The sequence below is a fragment of the Piliocolobus tephrosceles genome, chromosome 2 (assembly GCF_002776525.5).
Source record: "Piliocolobus tephrosceles isolate RC106 chromosome 2, ASM277652v3, whole genome shotgun sequence".
NCBI lineage: Eukaryota > Metazoa > Chordata > Mammalia > Primates > Cercopithecidae > Piliocolobus > Piliocolobus tephrosceles.
Window position 1 is genome coordinate 111,261,220 of NC_045435.1, and position 19,251 is coordinate 111,280,470.

General features: G+C 36.2%; 1 protein-coding gene across 1 annotated transcript in view; it reads right to left on the reverse strand.

Annotated features, from left to right (window-relative positions):
* Positions 1-19,251, reverse strand: part of NAALADL2 (N-acetylated alpha-linked acidic dipeptidase like 2) — a 978,063-nt gene that overhangs the window by 60,993 nt on the left and 897,819 nt on the right. Inside the window, exon 12 of the mRNA XM_023184822.1 lies at positions 893-986. Within this exon, the coding sequence (XP_023040590.1) occupies positions 893-986 (94 nt within the window). The remainder of the gene's footprint in view (positions 1-892; positions 987-19,251) is intronic.

A 19,251-nucleotide genomic window follows, 5' to 3' on the forward strand; every position in this document is an offset into this window, starting at 1 on the left:
AAAAAAAAAAAAAAAAAAAAAAAAAAAAAAAAAAAAAAAAAAAAGAGAGAGAGAGAGAGAAAGATCAAATTTTCAGCTATTGGAAATATTTGGCTTTTTAGAATGATCCATTTTCAAAGGATTACTGCTTCAGCTCTACAGTTAAAATATTGACTTTTTCATTGAGAAGTAGTTGTCCACAAATGACTCATTAAAGATCTGTTTAGGAAGATGTGTGACTCAAAGAGGAGGCGGGTGAAATCTTTAATCACAATACTGACCTTTGTATTTGGTTAATGAAGACAAATTAGGAGCCTAATTGAAAGATTTGTATGTAGATGAAGGGGAAATGAAGGTAATTATTAGGGTGGGGTGAGAATTCTGCTGAGAGAGATATCATCAGACATGAAGGAATTGAAATAGAGATTCAGAAATCATTGCCTGGTTTCTTCTTTATCATCTTTGATCTAAGTTCTGAGCCAATGTCTCAGTCAAATGGAATGGGGCCCATACCACACAGAAACCAACTCCAAAAGAGAAACTTCTGGACCAGTCTTGTTTGAACTGATTGACTGTTAGGTAAGATGTTAAAAAAAAAATGGATCATTGAACTATATTATTCTATATGAGACCTGTAAATAATAACAGAAACTTAGAATTAGAAATCTCTTTGATAAAATAGATGGGCCATCCTTTAAAATCTGATATTCTCCTTTATGCTTACACATACGTGCATCTCATTTTTGTTGATTGAAAGCTAAAATTCTTCCAGGCCCTTCCCAGGATCATCCTCTCCAGGAAGGACAGCATTGCCATAGCTAGTAAGATCATTGATGACTTCATCCATTCCTTGTTGAAAATTAGTTGAACAATGTTTCATTGGTAAAATTACTATAATTCAAAGGAAAATTACCTTTAAGGTTGTTTTGAACTTCTAAAGCTATATCAATTGCATTAAAGGGCAGAACAGGTTCGTTGGCAATTTGCAAAATCACTTCTCCTGAGAGCTGAAAGAAAAAAAGGAAAAAGAAAATACTAGCATTCAGTAACCAGGAGTTTTAATTTGTTTGTTTTTCATTATTTCAGGTATTTTTATACATCTAGAGGAGCAAAAACACACAGGAATAATATAGTTTTATAAAATCTCTTTTTCTTTTAAATCTTTATTTAATTTTATCTTTCTATAAAGAAAAAGTCCTCAGTTCTTTTTCATGTCTCAGAATAGCATAAAGAACTATATCATTCCTTTTGTGAGCTGAAATATTAAGAAATGGCTTCCCTAATTGAAAGAATTGTAATATTTAGACTTTAAATAATTCCTTACAGTTCATAATATCACATGATCAAACAAACAGTAGAGAGGAGCACCTGAAAATCAATGCCTGGCTATTGGATTAAGGAAAACTTCAGACAAAATTAATGATTGATCTATTTTATTTGATAACCTACAGGCCACATTTGGCAGTTTACTTTGAAGGTAAACAGGCTTCCAAGTTAACTTGTTTTGTGATTTATGGTAACATCCTGTCACTGAGTAAATATTTTTTTTCTGAGTTCCCCAAATTACATACTGATGAATGCATAACCTAATGACATTGAAAAGGATGCTGATTTGTGTTTGAATTGTGAAGTTTTGCTGATTTGTTTCAGAATCAGGAAGTTTTGCCAATTGTCTTGTATGCAGACATTGTAACCTGTATGTTGATATCTGTAGCCAGTGATTGCAACTTCTGTATTATACCCTCCAGTAAAAAGAACAACTCTGATATGAGTTGTCTTCCTCCTTTCTTCTAAACTTCCTTAGGAAAGCCTCCCAACCTGTAACAGACTCTTTGTTGGTGTGTCTTCACTGGTAGATTTTCACATTTGGCTTCCAATAACCCTTCTTCAAAATCTTAGATACAATTTTCCTTCATGCTTTTATTCTATTCCTAATTGCTTTTTTAATTTTTATAACTTTCTATAATCGAAACTAATAGTATTAATACATCTTTGAGATCAATGCTTAAAATAAATACAGATTTTAAAAGGCATCCCCAAAGCTCATATCTGTAATTTTTATACATGCATAATTCCCCCATGACCCCACCCCAAAACTGTCTGAATATTGACACATGCACTACAGCTGAACTAGCATCTGCTTAACAGGCTGAACAAGTCATATGCATTCATACACATCTCAAAGGACCTTAGGGCTGACAGAAAGTGTCATTGTTCTCTCTCTCTCTCATAAGTGATATTTAATATTTACCTGGACTTAACGAATGCCCCTACATCTCTCATAACCCTGAAGGCAGCACACAGGGAAATGTGACCGTGTTGATATTATTAATGCAGTATGAAATGTGGTTAGTGAATGAAAAACATTGTCTTGTGAAACTACACAGGGGAAATTAGCACACTAACTTGAGACACAATGCATAAAAGATATAATTTACAAGGAAAGTATTCTGTTACATATCCAAATATATATATTCAACAAGGTGCAAATTCCATTTAAACTTTGATATGGTTTGGCTCTGTGTCCCCACCCAAATTTCATCTTGTAGCTCCCATAATTCCCATGTGTTATAGGAGGGACCTGGTAATAGATGACTGAATCATGGCGGTACATCTTTCCCATGCTGTTCTTGTGATAGTGAATGTGTCTCACAAGATCTGATGGTGTTAAAAACGGGAGTTTCCCTGCTCTCTTTTTTCCTGCTACCATCCTTGAAAGATGTGACTTGCTCCTCCTTGTATTCCGCCATGATGGTGAGCCTTCCCCAGCCACGTGAAACTGTGAGTTTTCCATTAAGCCTCTTTCCTTTGTAAATTGCCTGGTCTTCAGTATGTCTTTATCAGCAGCATGAAAACAGACTAACACAATAAATGGGTACCAGGAATGGGACACTGCTGAAAAGATACCTGAAAATGTGGAAGCAACTTTGGAGCTGGGAAATACGTAGATGTTGGAACAGTTTGGAGGGCTGAGAAAAAGACAGAAAAATATGGGAAAGTTTGCAACTCCATAGAGATTTGTTGAATGACTTTGACCAAAATGCTGACAATTATAGAGAAAATGAAATCCAGGGTGAGGTGGTTTCAGATAAAGATAAGGAACTTGTTGGGAACTGGAGCAAAGGTGACTCTTGTTATGTTCCAACAAAGAGATGGGTGGCATTTTGCCTCTGTCCTAGAGATTTGTGGAACTTTGAACTTGAGAGAGATGGTTTAAGGTATCTGGTAGAAGAAATTTCTAAGCAGCAAAGGATTCAAGAGATGACTTGGGTGTTGATAAAGGCATTCAGTTTTAAAAGGGAAACAGACCATAAAAGTATGGAAAAGTTGCAGCCTGACAATGCGATAGAAAAGAAAATCCCATTTTCTATGGAGAAATTAAAGGCAGCTGGAGAAATTTATCCAAGTAAAAAGGAGCCAAATGTTAAATCATCAAGACAATGGGGAAAATGTCTACAGGGCATGTCAGAGACCTTTGCGGCAGCCCCTCCCATCACAAGCCTGGAGGTTTTGGAGGAAAAAATAGTTTTGTGGGCCAGGCCCAGGGTCCCTCTGCTGTGTTCAGTCTGCGGACTTGGTGCTCTGAGTCCCAGTTGCTCCATTCTTGACTAAAAGGGGCCAAGGAACAACTCAGGCTGTTGCTTCAGAGGGTGGAAGCCTCAAGTCTTGGTAGCTTTCACATGGTATTGGTCCTGTGGGTACACAGAAGTCAAGAATTGTGGTTTGGAACCTCTGCCTAAATTTCATAAGGTGTATGGAAATGCCTGGATGCCCAAGCAAAAATGTTTGCAGGGGTGAGGCCATCATGGGGAAACTCTACTAGGGCAGTGCAAAAAAGAAATGTAGGGTCACAGTCCCCACAGAGTCCCTACTGGGGCACCACCTAGTGGAGCTGTGAGAAGAGGGCCACCATCCTCAGACTCCAGAATGGTAGGTCCACCAGCAGCTTGCACTGTGTACCTGAAAAAGCCACAGATGCTCAACACCAGCCAGTAAAAGCAGCCAGAAGGGGGGCTATACCCTGCAAAGCCACATGGGCAGAGCTTCCCAAAGCCGTGGGAACCCACCTCTTGCATCAGCATAACCTGGATGTGAGACATGGAGTCAAAGGAGATCATTTTAGAACTTTTAACACTCGACTGCTCTGCTGGATTTTGGACTTGCATGGAGCCTGTGCCCCTGTGTTTTGATCAATTTCTCCCATTTGTAATGGCTGTATTTACCCAATGCCTGTACCCCCATCGTATCTAAGAGGTAACTAACTTGCTTTTGATTTTACAGGCTCATAGGTAGAAGGGACTTGCCTTGTCTCAGATGAGACTTTGGACTGTGGACTTTTGAGTTAATGCTGAAATGAGTTGAGACTTTGGGGAACTGTTGGGAAGGCATGTTTGGTTTTGAAATGTGAAGATATGAGATTTGGGAGGGGCCAGGGGTGCAATGATACGGGTTGGCTCTGTGTTCCCACCCAAATCTCGTCTTGTAGCTCCCATACTTCCCACATGTTGTGGGAAGGACCCAGTAGGAGATGACTGAATCTTGGCAGCGGGTCTTTCCATACTGTTCTTGTGATAGTGAATGAGTCTCATGAGATCTGATGATGTTAAAAAGAGTTTTCCTATACAAGCTCTCTCTTTTCCTACTGCCATCCACGTAAGATGTAACTTGCTCCACCTTGCCTTCCGACATGATTATGAGGCTTCCCCAGCCTCATGGAACTGTGAGTTCTCCATTAAATCTCTTTCCTTTGTAAATTGCCCAGGCATCAGTATGTGTTTTTTGGGGTTTTGTTTTTGTTTTTGTTTTTGTTTTTGTTTTTTTTTGAGATGGAGTCTCGCTCAGTCACCAGGCTAGGGTGCAGTGGTGCAATCTGGGCTGACTGCAAGCTCCACCTCCCAGATTCACACCATTCTTCTGCCTCAGCCTCCCGAGTAGCTAGGACTACAGGTGCCTGCCACCATGCCCGGCTAATATTTTTGTACTTTTTTTTTAGTAGATACGGGGTTTCACCATGTTAGCCAGGATGGTCTCGATCTCCTGACCTTGTGATCCACCTGCCTTGGCCTCCCAAAGTTCTGGGATTACAGGCGTGAGCCACTGCGCCCAGCCCGCTATGCCTTTATCAGCAGTATGGAAATGAACTAATACAATATTAAAAGTTATATTTCCCAATTGTTTGCACAATTCAAGTCACAAAAATACAATTCAATTTGATCTTCTTCTATATGCTTGGGAAAATGTGTTTATTAGAAATAAAGAGAAGAAAGAACCCCTTTTTGATTTTTATTTTAAGTTCTGGGGTACATTTGCAGGATATGCAGGTTTGTTACACAGGTAAATGTGCACGATGGTGGCTTGCTGCACGTATCAATCCATCACCTAGGTATTAAGCCCCACGTGCATTAGCTATTTTTCCTAATGCTCTTCCTCCTGCCACCCTATCCCCCTACCAGACCCCAGTGTGTGTTATTCCCCTCCTGCATCCATGTGTTCTCATTGAAGAACCACTTTTGATAATCTTTTATTCCTTTGTTTTCTCCCAAATGTAGCAACCAATTTCTAATATACGTTTGCAGAGACTTATCCTCAATATTGGGGTGCTGAAAAAGTATTCTACCACATGAGACTTTGACATACTGAGCTAAAGAAAGAGCCTCAAAGTCTCTCTGCCCTTGCTTGCCCCATACCCTCCCAACACTTCTGCCTTTCTCAAAGCAAAAGGTGAGGATGTTCTCTGAAGTTCTCTTATCCATGTAAAAACTGTGAGCCTCCAAAGAGGAGCACAATTACCTTTCATCCTCTCTTGGAAATCTCATTGTCAGTGAGGGATGCAACCACACCTGGATGGACTTTTTCAAACAGATAGTGTTGCCTCTAAGGATGATTCAAATACTAAAGAGAATCATTTACAAATTAATTTTGTCTCCCAGGTCCATTTATTATCCCTAATAATAATTTATCATTCATGAGAAGAATAATCTAAATTCTCCATCTCTCTCTCTGCTTTACAATAAAGTGCACATAAATATATTTCTGTAGTCCACTGAGTTATTGGGTAATCCTATGCAATTCCCCCCATCCTGCATATGAAATAAATATCTATGCCTTTTTCTCCTATTAGTCTGCCTGTTGTCAGTTCACTTTCAGCAAACCTTCAGACAGTGGAGGGAAAGCTTTCCTTTTGCCCCTACACCAGCGCAGTGGTCACAAAAATCCTGGGAAACTGCCTCCTTTGATCATGCTGTACTTCAGGAAATATATTGTTTGCCATAGATTGATATAAATTATCCATCAACTCCACCTCACTTCATCCAAATCATACAAGAAACACCAAAATATAAAAATAAATTATTTATAAAAAGGATTTTTAAAAGAAATTAAGAAGGATTATGATGGATTTTTTTTTTTTTTCCAATTTGCACTGTATAATAGGGACTCCAGAAAAGACTTGTTTTGTTTACACTTAGAATCTGGATATCACACATTACAAAAGATTAAAAGAAAAGAAAAAGGAGGAGGTAGAAAGGTGACTTCTTTGAGTGCTGCTGCAGAAAGTTCTTGTGTTTGTTTTTTAAGAGTGGCTTGGCACCTTGAACATTGGAATATAAGCCAACTACCTTGCTATTTCTTTCAAAGAGAAACTGGCAACAAAGATTGAGACTTCAGAAACACCTGGCCCACTATGGAATGCTTAGACTAAATCGGCTTTCTTTGCAGCTTCGTAAGCAAGAGGAAGATTTGTATACTCCTTGCCATGCAGCACAAAGAGATGAGCCACACTGCATATTTTTACATACTCTGAAACTCGGTCTTCCTCAGGCATGCCAGAACAACTTTCCTTTACATTCATATGAGGTCTCATTCTTTTTAAAGTGCTTTATACCTGTATGTCTCATTTCATTATCCTGACAACCCTAAGAGACAGGTAGATGGGGAATTAATATCTTGTGTTAAAAACACTGAGAATCAGCTTCACAGAGAACAGTTAACAGTAATGGCAAAGTTAAAATATCAATAACCAAATTTTCTGGAGCACCTACTAGGCATCAAAGCTGTATGGAAGTTTTCAAACATCATTCTCTCTAATTCTCACAATAGCTCAGCAAGGCAGGTATCATGTTCATATAAAAAAAAATTGAGGCTCTCAGAGATTAGTTAACTTGCTCAAGTCACCTATCCAAGTGTAATCGATTTGAAGGCCTGTGCTACTTTTTTTTTGCTATAGCACGAGGTTTAAGTCAGAATCTAGAAAAAATCTCTCAGTTGGTTATTTGTGGAAAACTAAGGCTGCACTCTGAATTCTTTACTTCTTGCCAACTGTTCTTTCTACTATACTACTGTGTTTCTTGGTGAAGAAAAAAATACAAAAACCTATGTTTCTTGTAATACTACTCGTTAATACCTGTAATATCTTATTTCTAATCCTGAACATCTGTGATATTTGCATGCCTGTGACACATAGCATAAGTAAATAACTATTCAATATCTGTAAAATTACAATGCAATGACTTTACAAGCACACATGTGCCTCAAGACCCTGGTGTCTTTCCTTTTCCACTGTTCTCTGACCATACTAGCCCTGAGCAGAAGATGAAATAAGAATAAATTAGAAATAAAAAACTGTACAGAACTAAAAATATTTTAAAAATATAAAAGGATCATTGTGTTGAAAACTGAGTTAATAATCACCACATTGCAAAGGCTTTCCTCTCTTACTAAATAATATTGATGTTTCTAGAGTTAGTGGTCTCACTGGTATTAGGCAAGATCTGATTATCAAAAGATAAAAACTATATATAGAAACTTATTCTAGATTTTTAAGAATATAAATATCACCCTATGAGACAACAAGGTAACAGATGACTTACAAAGTTTAAGGAAAAAGTATACACACAGAGAGACACGTGTGTGTGTGTGTGTATTAACTTTTCTTAAAATACTCTTTTGCACCATTAAATACAACTAAAATTACTTCAGGCCAAAGAAAGATAAACTTTTATAGGGGATAACCAATTATTTGACTTCGTCACAAGTCTTTCTCTTACTCACCAGACCAATGTAGAAAGAAAAAAATTATTTACTAAACTGTCAATATCTAAAAAGTAGGGCACATTTTCTTCCCTTAATTATTGTAGCTATTACACATTATGGTGACTGCATTTGCAATAAATGCTTTTAACAAAGTTTTCATTTATTGAGTGGACAATGCAGTAAAACATATACAGGTTCACTAAAATAATACCATTGCCTTGAGTCTATAATGTAATTTCTCTTTAGCCACAAGCATGGCTGAGCATTGTGTGGTTTTCTATATTTTTATATACCCAGATTAAAGTAACCATCATTTATACCTTTCACTTAAGCTGTAAGTTAAACTATTATCATGGGATTTTTTTATATCTTCAATTAAATTTAAAATGAAATACAGCCCTACTATGAAAGTTGATATTGTGAGATAAGCATCACACCTGTTTTATACGTTACCATCGGAAAAAAAAAGAAAACTAGGATGTCACTGTGGCATGTGAAAAAAAAAAAAAAAAACTTCAGCTGAATTAAATTTAAAGGAGTTCAATTGTGCAATGAGTGATTTGCGAATCCGGCAGCCCTCAGAATCACAACAGATTCAGAGACTGCAGGGATGCCTCACGGTCAGGACAAATTCATAGACAAAGAAAAGGGAAGTGATGTATAGAAATTGGAAGTGAGGTACAGAAACAGCTGGATTGGTTACAGATTGGCGTTTGCCTTATTTGAACACAGTTTGAACACTCAGCAGTGTATGAGTGGTTGAAGTGTCGTTGCTGGGATCGACAAAGACTCAGCTATTGTTACAGGCACATATCCTAAATCAGGTTTTGAATCTTGTCTACCTATTAGGTTACAGTTCATCCACGAAGACTCAAATATAGAAGTACAGAGTCCTTCTCAGGCCATTGTTAGTTCACTTTAACACACGGTATAAGACACCATGACAAAAAGTAGATGAATCATGAACCATCTTAACTAGTAGCTATTGATCCTTTATTGTGTGATCATTACCATGCTATGGGGGAGAGAAAAGAGCTAAAATGTCGTAAAAGATAGTTGCTCTCTTTAGAACTTACTTTTCTGTTAGAGATAAGTCATTCCACTTTTACACAGTTGGAAAAAGAAGTTAACAGCATAAAATTAGTAAATATGAATAATTTATTTCCTAGAAAGCACCATTTTCTATTTCACTGTAAACATACCACATAACCATACACATATATTTGGAGAGCAGGAATCTAGATGACTATAAAATGGGAAAGGCATTTTTGACCAAGGGAATAAAATGAGCAGAAATCTGGGGTAGAAAACAGCCAAGACTTTCTTTTTACTTTTAGAGTAAAACAAGATTTTTTAGAGAAACAGGAAACCAGTGTGACTGAAATGGAGTTCTCAGTTACTGAGAAGTAAGTTTGTGTGTGGAGTGTGGGGCAAAGGGTCAGAAAACCCTCAAACTCATCGAAGGCATATGGCCATGATCCAGTGATCTTCAGGGAGTCTACTCCACTCCTTTTAACTTTCAGACCAGAGGCATAACCTGATAGATCATAGCCTGGCAAGAGTCTTTACAACAGGATTTTGTGGTGCATAGTGCCCTTCAGGCTATTATGTTCATGCTGAAGTGACATGACTCTGATTTATGTCACTTTATACTAGAAACCTCCCAATTTAACAACAAACATCCTGTGGATAACAAACCTTAGGGCAGCCAACCATGGACAAGAGGAGTGGAGGGAGTTTCCTGAAGATGAGCAGAATGAGAAGCAGCCTCCTGTCCTCATTACCCCTTTCCAAAGCTTCAGTATCCATAGAGGAGAGGGATCAAAGATGTATTCCTGACATACCCAACCTATTTCCCCCCTAAATTAGAAATTAAATGATGTAATGCACAATTACTGCCCAAAATCCATGTATCCATAACATGACTAAAATATAGCCTTAAGACTGTCATTGTCTTTCATCTGAAATACTCCACAAACTCCCTAATTGTTTGAAATGTCTGCCTCCAACATATTCTCCACATCGTCTTCTGAGTTGTGCAGTTACTTGTTTGGGATATGTTTCTTGTGTACTCTCAAAAAACAGACCTGTTTATCTCACTTTCTTTCCATTGCTCCTCTTGACCTATAGCAAAATTTACAGTATCTAGTATTCAACTATAATTTGACAAGTTTATATATGAAAAAAATTACTTGAAAGTAAAAGTGTCTTAAAAAAGCAAGAACTTATACAACCTCCACAACTATCAAAAAGGAAGCTTGAGATCCAACCCACGTCACAGAAACTAGTGAGGAAAATTTTAAATGCCACACCTGTTCCCTCAGCCCCAACAAGAGCCACCATGAGAGCCCCAAGAGAGTTTCATGGAGAAGTGGAGACCTCCCAACACCTGAATAACACTCCTGTTCTTGCCAGTGGATGACTTGAAGGTTTCCTTCTGTAGAAAGATTTTGGTGGAATGCTTAGAAGGCCTTGCCAAAGACCCTGCTTCCACTGCTTACATTTGTGAAGGCCAATAGTTGGAGAAGAAAGAGATAGGAAAATTGTCATGGAATCTCTAACCTTTTAGGAATGAAATAGTTCAAGATCCCACTTTTCCTTCTTAAGTTTTCAAAGACATTAGAATCATTTTGATGGACTGAGGTAGTCTCAAATGAAGACTCCCTTAGGTGGTACATTATCTTTTAGCAAAGGATTCCAAAATTGTTGAAGAATTCCAATAGCCCCTGATAGGGCAATTTGCTTCAAGGACTCATGGCCATTTTTAGGAGCTCCTGTGACTTATTCTGTTTGGTCCATGGGCCTACCAAAAAGATACTGTGTGTGAACGTAAAGACCTGTGTGAGCAAACAGTGTTAAACTTGAAAACAGCAGTTTGGACAGTGGAATGGCCATAGCTGTGAATATCTCTGGAGGAAAGAGAGCTCTTTTCTCTCAGCATGCTGAGAAACTGCTGTTTCAGTCACCACCATGCCTCTAACAGTGGCCAAGAGCTGAATGAGGATACTGAGACACTGGGTTTGCAGGCTGGCACATGCCTTTCCTGCAGAGCTGCCAAGTTTCTGGAGCTGATAGACCATGCAAAGGCTCTCGGGACCACTTGGACATGATGAAAAATTGATGGGATGTGAAACAAAGCAAGAAGATGTAAACAAGGCATGTCTCCACTGAAATTTAATTTGATTATGAAAGAGTTGGGCTCTTCACTTAGCCCTAAACTGCTAACAGTATATATTTTTTTGCAAATATGTACTAACACCTGCCAACACCAGGGCGTTATAGAACAAGGCGACTCATGATGTCAAGAAACCAATGGCTAGGAAAATAAACTCCCTGATTCAAATCCTCCTTTCCAGCTTCTGCTTCCGCTGAAAGCCCCATTTCCTGTCTAGTTTCTCAGCCTAAACTCTGATCACACCATCTCCAGTTTACCAGGAATCCTAGTTTGGATTCCCCCTCCAAACAACAAACTTGAGATGAAATCTGAGCACAAGTAGTCCATTGAGAGGTGAGGGTAGTAGGATGGGAAGGAGAGACAAGGAAGACAAGAGAGCCAATAGAAGGCACATTATCAAGTCAGCTATCACTGTGGATGACTGAAGCTTAACCTTTCTGGAGAAAACCTGAGAGCCAGTGCCTCAGGATTTTCCCATTCAAGGGGCAAGGGAGCAGTGTATTGATTCACTAGCTTCCAATTGGGCATTGCTACATGGAGGTGTTACATTTTAATCTCTGAACTGTCCTGTTCACTGGCAACTGTCCATGGCTGAAGAAAGCCTCAGGCAAAGATAAAGTTTAGTATTTGCAAAACTATTACTAAAATAGATGCTTACTTTCTATTCCCATGCCACAGAAAAGTAAATTCATATAATTTTTTTTTTTTCCAAATGTAAGATAGCTCTCCTCTTTTAGTGACTGTCATCACCTATCTGTTATTAAATTGTTACTACAGTGGAGAAAATATATCCACACATCAATTCGGAAGTAACAAATTAGCTTTTTGGCATTTGTAATGACTATTTTTCAGTGATGTAGTCATGTTGTGACTTTGTAACATATTTGTATTTTCTGCTGGTCATATTGTTTCTAGAGAGGGACCAAAGTATGTTAATATTTCTTAGTGTTCTGGAAAAAGAAACTTCAAGATACTAACTTTACTTTTTTACTATGTTTAGTAGTAATTTGCATGTGCTGATTGACAAATTAAGTATCTTCATTTTATTTCTCTAATAACTACCTTTAACATGATATCATTAATAATAATAACAGCAGCTAACATTTGTTGCACTCTTGCCATATGCCAGGCATTATTCTAAATTCTTTATATAAATTAATTCATTGAATCCTTACAATACCCTTATTCTATTTTGCATGAGAAAATAGAAGTATTGCTCAGTTAATTAAATTTCCCAAGGTCCACTTAGCTAGTACATGGCAATTTTGAGATTTGAGCCCAAGCATTCTGGCTGCAGATCTGAACTCTTAATTGTTACCCTAATTAGCACCTTTGAAATTTTTTTCCAAGCCCTTTTCTAATTTTAGCAAATCAGGAATACCAGTGGCCAATATTTACCAAATGTGAACATATGATTCCAAGGAATAATTAAGGGCTGGTTACACCTATTTAAAATAAAGACCTGAGCAAGTGATCCTACCAGGATTATAACTTTTGATACAGTCCAGTGCTAATTTTCATGTCTGCAGATCCTGCTTTCCTGAACCTAAAAAAGGGAAGGAGAGATTTATGAAGTAGAACAATTCTCTAAGATACTTTAGAGTAGTGGCAAATACTATCGTAGCTGTGGTGTGACAAAGAGCGCAGTGGTTGTGTATTTTTAAAAGATTAATTTTATGTTTATTAAATAAGGTACTTTGTACATTATCCAAATCAATTAATCATAGAAAGATTAGAGAATTGATTTAGCAGAGTTTGTAATAATGCTAAAGAAACATATAACAAGCATACATAATGCATCAAGACAGAAGAAGTCGTTCATAAAGAGCTATAAAGAGAAAATTCTCTTAGAAATTATATTTTCAGGGCATAATGCTGAGTATCTGTACATGTAAAATACTGTGGTTTTAGTTTTCTCTTTAGGAATTTAATAAAACAGTGTTTTAGTAAAGGATAAAAATGTTATTTCCTTCTAATATCCAACCATTAAACAAAGATCATCTTGGTAATAAATGAATGCAATCACATAGAGAGCCAATTATTTAGTTAATAGATCTATATTATTTTGATATAAATTATTAATATAATTATTTCCTTTTATATGTGCCAGTTGAAAAAACAACAAAAAATAAACCTCTGTTCTATTATAGATTTGGACATCTGGTATAATTCTGTTTTGTAAAAAATAATATCTTGGAATATTGCTTCATTTTTTCAAAAAATATGAACATTAAAAAATAATGACACCATGTTTCTATCTTATAGAGACAATGAAGTCACTAGAGAGATGTAGAGATATGGGAATGAAAAAAAATAAACAACTGCTCTTTTGAACTTGCTGCTTCTACCTAGTGAGATTTTAAATGATGGTCAAAATATATGTGACCCTGACTGTAGGCAATTACATTGTTAATGCAGTTTCCTTCTCGACTATAAATGCAATAAATGTTATTGCGGACTGCATCCTACAAAGTGAGACTTGACATTTTAAAAATAGAAAAAACACCACAAGGGCTTTAGATCCTTTGATGTGTGATTATATTCATGACAAGGTTCTTACAGTAACTTTCTTAGAACTGGATGCTATTGTTTAGTTGAATCCAAAAATATATGTATGTAAATAAGAAGCTGCATAAACAGAGCACACTGTCAAGCTCTAGAAATTCCAAGATTTCTCTTTTTTCTTTACATGTTGCTTAGTGATAAACAGGACTCTTATATTAATAGTTCCTTGCTTCTCAAATATCCCAGGATGTCCTATATAACATAGCCCAACAATTCAAGAATTTTAGTACCTTTATAGTTGACCAGTTAAACCATGTCATATGACCTTATACTTTTATTAGTACCCTTTGTCTAAGTGATATTTATCTTGATGAGATGCTTATAAAGCTCCTACATATAATTCAGTAGTCCCCAGTTAAATGGTAAAACTGTGACATAGTTCCTGTACTAAAGGGGCTTTGGATGGTTTGCATGCTATTAGCAAAGAAAAACAAAAAGAACATATGAAATGTCACATCTCAAAGGTTAAATAAATAGGAGAACACTGGTTACTATGAACAGCAATAGACCAAGAACAGTTTTTGGAGAATAGTTCCATTTTGCTGGATCTTAAAGGAAGGATACAATTTAGAGATGTGGAGAGAATTAAAGGCAGCACTCTTAGTAAGAGGAACAGGTAAGTGAAAATTCTGATCCTAACACCAAGTCAATCAGTCTTGATGGAAGGATTTTTTTAAAGCAGAAAATGAAAATAAAGTTGGAGAAGATGATTATATTGCAAGGGATCCCTTTCTTCCTTCTCAATAAGCTCTTTATAAAGGAGAAAGATGTTCTATTTATGTTGGAATGTCTTGAAGAATTCGATTTTTTTTAAAAGAGAAGCACTGTGATTACTAACAAATTAACCTGGAAAAAGGCTTAAGACATTCCACATAATAGGCCAAAGTAAAGCCTGATCTGGAAAAGTGAAGATAGAAAGGATTTCATGTCTTAATTTCATCTAACAATTGGTACTCATATTACCATGTTACCACCATCACCAAAAAGTATAATATCTAAATGTTTATTGTTGAAAACACATTAGCCTTAATTTAGAATGTGTCAATTTACTACTTGAATTTCTATGGGCCTCTGTTACCTCATCTGTAAGGGTTTACTCTAAAACTCAGGCACAATATTCTCTTAAATTTTTAGCATATGGTTGGTTATTGAGGAGTACTGAGAGTATTGAAGGATTCAATCTAATAACAGAAGTCGAGGGCTATCTGAAGAGCTTATTATTGTGACTATTTTCTGGAACCCAAAGTGGATTTTAACCACCTGCCAGAGCTCTGACAAACCTCATGTTTCTTTGGCAACTTGCTCATATAGATGCTGTGAACTGAGCAGTCTCTTCTATTTCTAGGAGAGCTTGACTAGAGGCTGGGGCTCAGCAAAGCCCGCCCCTAGATGCCGATTAAGTAGCAGAGGTAGGACACCTACCCATAAACTTCAGGAAACCTGCTTCCTTTGTTCTCTAAAGTTTGTGTGAGCTTTGTATGTTTAGATCCTCAGAAAAGTTAGAAACACTACACTATGCATCATTGTATCATATGACTGTTCACTTTTTGCAAATAAATTAGCACACTGGTCTGATAAAGAGGTTACATAGTGTGTCTATGGTTTTTGCATATTCTAAAGGCAGGCAAAGGAAAGGAACAAGTATTAACTGAAAATCTACTGTGTGCCAGACCTTTCATTGTAACTGTAAATAGATGATTTAATTTAATCCTATCAACAAATCTACCAGATTATATTATGCAATACTGGTAATGATATAGATTGTGGTCAGGCTATGAAGGCTCTGGTAGATTATAACAAAAAGCTTATTTCACTTAAAATGTAATTTATTTAGTGGAAAACAGCACCAAAAGAGGCTATGTTTAGTAATGTACATATTTTATTTTTACCTTCATTATGATAAATTGCTAACAATGTCTTTGTAGGGGTAGCAGTAATTCAGTGCCCATTTATTCAACTTATTTAAAAAACTGGGGACATATCCTGGTGTTGTGCTCTAGTTAACCACCTCATTTACTCAGGCAGATTAAGAAGTGCCTGGGTTTTATTATCTCAGATATGCACTGTGTCATTCGTGGAATAAATAATTTGTCCTCATTTTAATGGAAAAACTAATTGCTACACAATATATACTTGTGAAATACATAATTTAAATATGCATTTATAATTCCCAAAACGTCAAACATTTTAGATAAATTTATGGAGTAGCAATTGATGAAATACATCCTCTCTGTCTGATTTTATCACCTCAATTTGCAGGTAAGAATATAGGGGTTGAAAGTTGAAATGATTTGATTTGCCAAACATTACATAACTTTTAGAGGCAAATCCAGAACGGGGATTAAGGTCTTAAAGCTCTCAATACATTACTTTTACAGATAACAAAATGTGAGAAATGAATCCAAATTGATGGTGTGTGGCTATGTGTGCATGTGTGTATGATGAAAATATGAAATACAAATGGAAAATTTGGTAAACATACCATATACAAAAAATATGCAAATAGTAGTGAGCTATAAAATCTGCCCATTGCGTTTTATGACACTTTATTATAATGCATTAAAAAACAATCTCCTGATTTCATTGTGCTCTAAATTCTCCTGTAGTAGCTCACAATCCCTCTCTAAGACACTCACCATGGCTAGGTACACTATCTTATGTAGTTACCCCACCTCCCATCCCAGCTCTTATATTATTCCAATTTATTCTCAATTTCTCTACATCTCTAGAGAGAAATGTATTAATGATTTTACATTGTGGTAGTAGATGTATTGATTTCTTCCTACAGTTTGATCAGTTTTTATTTTGTATACATGTTAGTTGGTGCCTGTATATCCAGAATTGCTGTACTTCCTAATTATTCATTTTAAAAACCTTATGAGCTCATCCTCTAATTAGAAAAACCTCTAAGTTTGAACTTTGCCTTAAAGTCTACTTTGGCTGATGTTGATATTATTACATCAGCCTTCTTTGATAGTGTACAACTTGAAATTAATATGTAACTGCATTTCTTTTTTTTTTTTTTTTTTTTTTTTTGAGACAGAGTCTTGCTCTGTCGCCCAGGCTGGAGTGCAGTGGCCGGATCTCAGCTCACTGCAAGCTCCGCCTCCCGGGTTTACGCCATTCTCCTGCCTCAGCCTCCCGAGTAGCTGGGACTACAGGCGCCCACCGCCTCGCCCGGCTAGTTTTTTGTAGTTTTTAGTAGAGACGGGGTTTCACCCTGTTAGCCAGGATGGTCTCGATCTCCTGACCTCGAGATCCACCCGTCTCGGCCTCCCAAAGTGCTGGGATTACAGGCTTGAGCCACTGTGCCCGACCCGTAACTGCATTTCTTAAGAGTCAAAAATCCAGTCTGAGAATTTTAAAAATATTTACTCTGTTATTATAATTACAGATACATTTGCATTTCTTTTATGATTTTGCTTTTTCTAGACAATGAGCTTTCTTCCTTTTCTCCTTCTTGAAGTATATTAGCTTGACTGAGTTTTTTTTTTCCTTGTTCTTTTATTTCTGAATATATTTAATTGTATATTCTATTTTTATTTTTTATTTATTTGGTCAGGCACATTAAATCGTAGGCAAGCTCAGTTGACTAACAAAGTCTAGAGGTAATCAATATCTGTACCCATCTCCCAACCATGAACTACACGAGATGCTCACAACTCATTAAAGCCCTTCATTTTCTCTCTTACATTGTCTGATATTTTCTAGTAATTCTTATTAGTGTGATTTTCTTTATAGTCAAAAATTAGTTATACTTATCCACATCTTCACCATTTTTTGGCACAGTGTTAGTTCTTTTATCTTTGCATTATAACAGGATTCAATTTCCTTCTTACTGAACGTATTCTTCAGTAGTTATTTCAGTGAAAGCCTGTAAGTGGCAAACTTGTCTCAGCCTTTTTCTAAAAATATCTCCATTTCTTTCTCAATTTTGAATGATACTTTAGATTAGTACAGAATTCTAGGTTGTGAATTATTTTTCTTTAACATTTTGAAGTTATTTCTATTTTATTTTGCTGCTATGAAGGAGTCCTTGGTTGCAGTCTAGTTGTTATTCTTACTTAGGCAACCTCTCTTTGATCCCTACAAGCCACTTAATCACAATTTCTTTTAGATGTGAGTTTATTTTTAATATATCCTACTTGTGATTTGATCTTCAGAATAAAAATTGACTTCATTAATGAATATTGGAAAATTATCAGCCATTTTGCCTTCAAATACTGAGTCTCCCCCAATAATTATTTATATTTAGAATCAATAAATTAATTTTATTCAATTTAGAATCAATAAATTAATTTTATTCAATTGATTTATTCAATTGATTTCTAATATATTTAGAAACGATAATATTTAGAATCATTCTAAATTATTCTGGAATTTAGAATGAGAGGGTCAAAAGATATGACTTTCTCATTTTTCATTGTATTTTCCTTCCTTTGATGTTTTCTGGGTTACTTATTTACATTTATGTTTCACTTCAACAAATAGCTCTCAACATTTATATACATTCCTTTTTCAATCATCCACTGTATTTTTAATTTCACTGACTATGTTATTTCTAGAGTAATTCTTTTTAAAATTACTTTCTATCCCATGATCAATCCTTTCATTATGGTTTCTAATTTTTAAAATTATTTAATAATTTCAAAAAACTCTTATAGTTTATTTCAGCATTGATTGTTGTGTTCAGATGGATTGTTTTGTACGCTTATCACAGTGGATCAATTTCTACCATTATTTATAATTTTTGTTGTGAACACTTCTGTGCACATATGTCTATGTATGTTTCAAAGAAATAAAAATGGCTGAGAGGGTGCTATGGCCTGAATGTGTCCTCCCAAACTTTATATGTTGAAATTCTAACCCCCAAGTTAATGATATTGCAAAGCAAGGTCTTTGAGAGGTGACTAGAACATGAAGGCAGAACTCTGGTGATTGGGATTAGTGTCCTTAGAAAAGAGACCACAGAGAGTTAGCTTGTTCCTTCTACTACATGAGGACACTGTGCAAAGGCACCTCCTGTGAATCAGGAAACAGTCCTCACATGACACGAATCTGCCAAGCATTGATCTTGAACTGCCCAGCCTCCAGACCTGTGAGACATAAATTTCTGTTGTTTATAAACTACTGAGTTTATAGCATTTTGGTACACAGCCTGAATGAGCTAAGAGGCTATAGTTCCAAGTGAGATTGGCTATCAGATTGTCATAGGCATTTAGGCTGCTAACTGATATTGTAAGTGCAATGAGAAACCCGAGTTTAAGTGAGAAGTGACATGACCTAATCCATGTTTTAAGAAAATCATCTTGGAAATATTAAAAAATACTACTGTAAAGCAGTTTACATTTGTAACTGTCATGCGCAATAGTTACTTCATCAATTTAGAACAAGTTTTACTTTATGTTTCTAACTTGGAGATTCTCACATCATGTGAATAATATAAAACTGTAAACCATTTCCACATGTAGTAGAGTTTAGGATGTCAATTTTTCATGGTA